Source organism: Ceratina calcarata, unplaced genomic scaffold (genome assembly GCF_001652005.2).
Source record: "Ceratina calcarata isolate Rehan_Ccalc_2016 unplaced genomic scaffold, ASM165200v1 scaffold177.2, whole genome shotgun sequence".
Taxonomy (NCBI): Eukaryota; Metazoa; Arthropoda; class Insecta; order Hymenoptera; family Apidae; genus Ceratina; species Ceratina calcarata.
The window spans coordinates 54,455-57,485 of record NW_017139104.1 but is presented as its reverse complement, the minus strand read 5'-3'; the positions used below and the strand labels follow the sequence as shown (position 1 = coordinate 57,485).

General features: G+C 49.2%; 1 protein-coding gene across 1 annotated transcript in view; it reads right to left on the bottom strand.

Moving 5' to 3' along the window:
• Nucleotides 1-2,565, bottom strand: part of dmrt99B (doublesex-Mab related 99B) — an 18,763-nt gene extending 16,198 nt beyond the window's left edge. Inside the window, exon 1 of the mRNA XM_018037638.2 lies at nucleotides 1,569-2,565. Within this exon, the coding sequence (XP_017893127.1) occupies nucleotides 1,569-1,838 (270 nt within the window). The 5' untranslated portion in view covers nucleotides 1,839-2,565. The remainder of the gene's footprint in view (nucleotides 1-1,568) is intronic.
• Nucleotides 2,566-3,031: the final 466 nt, after the last annotated feature.

The following is a 3,031-nucleotide window of genomic DNA, read 5'->3' as shown; positions in this document are numbered from 1 at the left end:
CAATGGGATAAACATCTATAGGAGCTTCCAGTGTCAGAAATGCAGAATTTCTAAGCACAGCTTAGGAATTATCCATGCGATAAATCGAAAACAGTGACCGTATGATGAATCATGAACAGTTCCAATAGAATACGAAACGATAGAACGACAGATTGAACAGAAATAATAGTTATATGGGAATTGCAATGAATCGAGGCAAGACGAAACGGAGGTTCCTAGTCTACGAATCTCTCGTTGGACTTGTACAATTATTGACTCGTACTACTGAAATGAATGACCCACTGCTATCGCCAGTTCGCATCTTGTCGTCTACCGTTCTTTCGTGACTAGTCTTTGCTACGTTACTCCATGTATTTCTGTTTTCTATTCTTCTATGGAAATTCGGTTTTCCTGGAAAGTAGTCGGTGAACATCAAACTAAGCATCGCAAAAAGGGGTCTCGTCGTTACGATCAGTCGAGCTGTTTTAAGTCTTATGATCGCACGTGATCCTCAATTGTCAATTCCCCAAAAGATCCTCAACAGAAAACCTTCTTGGATTCCTCCTCACTTTCATCGATTACTTCGATGTTTGTAAAAGATACGATAACTGGTGGTCACATTAGATACGAAAGAAGGTATCGATATGAGTGCCTGACAAGAGGGTAGCTGGATTTCAAGTGGATCTAGAGTTACGATCGAGATCAAGTATTCCAAAAGCCTACGGAGAACGTGTAACAAAATAACCAAGGAGTAAATCGTGCACTCGTTTAAAATAAATGGAATAAAATAAAAACAGTGATTTCTGTTTTTATTCGTGTTAAAGTGCACGTGAAACGTTAAGAGAAGAAAGTCGCATGTTACGAGAGACCCTCGTGTTCCGATTTTAATCGAATCAGTTCACACTCGCTGGATCCATTACGCTTTGGCTGTGGAAAAGGAAACCCTCTTTGCGCTCGCCTTCGCTAGAATGCTTCTGCACTTGCTACAAGTACTCCTTTTTAATTCACCCATTAACTTAAACCGCCGGAGAGCCGAAACGTCTCAGAAATTCACGAGTATTTTACACGGCTTGTATTCTTGATCGACAAGCATCCTCGATACGTGCCATGTAAACTACTCGTCGTATACGACTTTTTAAACACGTTTGCACGTATCTATTGCCGGCGGTCTCAACGTTAACCCTTTGTACTCGAGCGGCGCCGCTACGGCGCCTGGCACGAAAACTAATTGCAAACTGTAATATTTAACAGATTTTGTTGTATTCAATAAAAATGAAGAAATTGGTAAAATTTTATTGTTTGTATACGTTCTTTTGGGTATAAAATGATTTGAAGTACCCCTAAAGTTCTTCTCTAATAGAGCCTAAATCGTTTCGAGTTGCTGGTTCGCCCGAGCGCAAAAGGCCTCGAATGCAAAGGGTTAATATTACAAACTTTGACTGAACCGTTGCTCACGGATTTGCAAGTGTTTTTAAATAAACATGCGACACCAGTTTTTCTCTTTAGACAATCGCGTCGAACGTTTTGGACGAACGTTCAACGCGTCTTTCTCTATCCTCAAAATTCTCTCGGTCCTCGATCGCATTTACCTGTGCAGCCATGACTCGTTGCCTCTCTGCGATCAGCGTACATTTGGCACACACGCAGTCCCGCCAGCGGCAGTACCGTTTGTGGCCCTTCAACGCGGAAACGACCCCGTGGTTCCGGCATCTCGCGCACTTCGGTGTCCTTTGGTATCTCTCGGCACTGGCACGCAGGAAGAACGCGGCGGGCAGCACGTGATGCTGCTGCTGTTGTTGCTGATGCTGCATCAACTGGCCCACGTCCACACCGAGGCCGACACCCCGCGGCAACGACATCGTTCACAACCGATCAGTTTATTCACTAGACCTCGCTGTATAATCGTGTTCACTGTTGAAACGCGGCGAGGGTACGTGCTCACCGAGATCGACACCGCTACGCCTGGCTCTCATTCTTCCACGGTTCACCACGCACGATCCTTGCTACCGCCGTCTGTTTTAATCAACTTCCCACGACTCGGTCTTCATTTATCTTTATAGTCCTTATCGGCGCGTCGATGCACAGGTCGTCGAATCAGTCACGTCTCTAATGTTGTTTCACGTTTCCTCGGGTCTTCTTCCGGTCCTTGCACCGGATCATTAGGAATTGTTTGTACGTTCGCACTAGCTTCTCAGTCCATCTGGATCACCGAATTTCTTTCCGGATTCAATGGAGAACGTCACGTTCAGCGAAAGCTGCCTGTCCGAAGCGATCTACGTCGAACTAACGAGGTGATCGTCGGTCCGTCCACCTTTTCACCGGGGCGTGCTCTCGTTACTCCAAGGTAATATCAAGTTCGATCGTGAGCATCCCCGTTCTCGCAACGAGGCCCTCGTAGCTCGCGACACGGCCGCTGTTCTTACTTCAACCGAAGAAGTCACATTTAAACGTTGGAAACTCTGGTACCGGCGGCGCGCGGCGAGGAGAAAAAGTCCGAAGAGGCGATGGCGAACGGTGCTCGACGAGGAGAGAGAGACACGCAAGCGCACGCGCCCACGCTCGGCCGATAGACCACCGCTCTAACGGGTGTCGGGGTACGAAATGCGGGATCCTCGGGGCAATCTCTCTCGCTCTCCGGCATTGTCAACAATTGCAGCATCCCGGGAGAGTCGATTCAGGTAGAGCGCGGAGAGACAGAGAGAGGCCCCGACCAACCCGGCGGTGAGCCGAAGGCGGACGGTTAAGGAGGGGGCGGCCGAGACCGGGCGACCGGAGGGGGGAGGGAGAGGGCGAAGAAAGCGCACTAGAAAAGTGAACGGGGTGCAGACGGGAACAGTTATGAAGAAACCGGTGAGCGGAATAGGGATGGTGAAGCGACGCGCGGCTGGAAGAGAGACAGGGTCAGAGGGTGAACGTAGCCGGGCGAGCGAGAGGGGAGGAACGAACAGCCCCTCCGTTAGCGCGAAATAAAACACTGTGCCACAGTGTTCCACCCCGAGGGTTCGACCAAACGCGGCGCCGCGTTCAGCTAAGGCCACGCCTACGTCGCCGC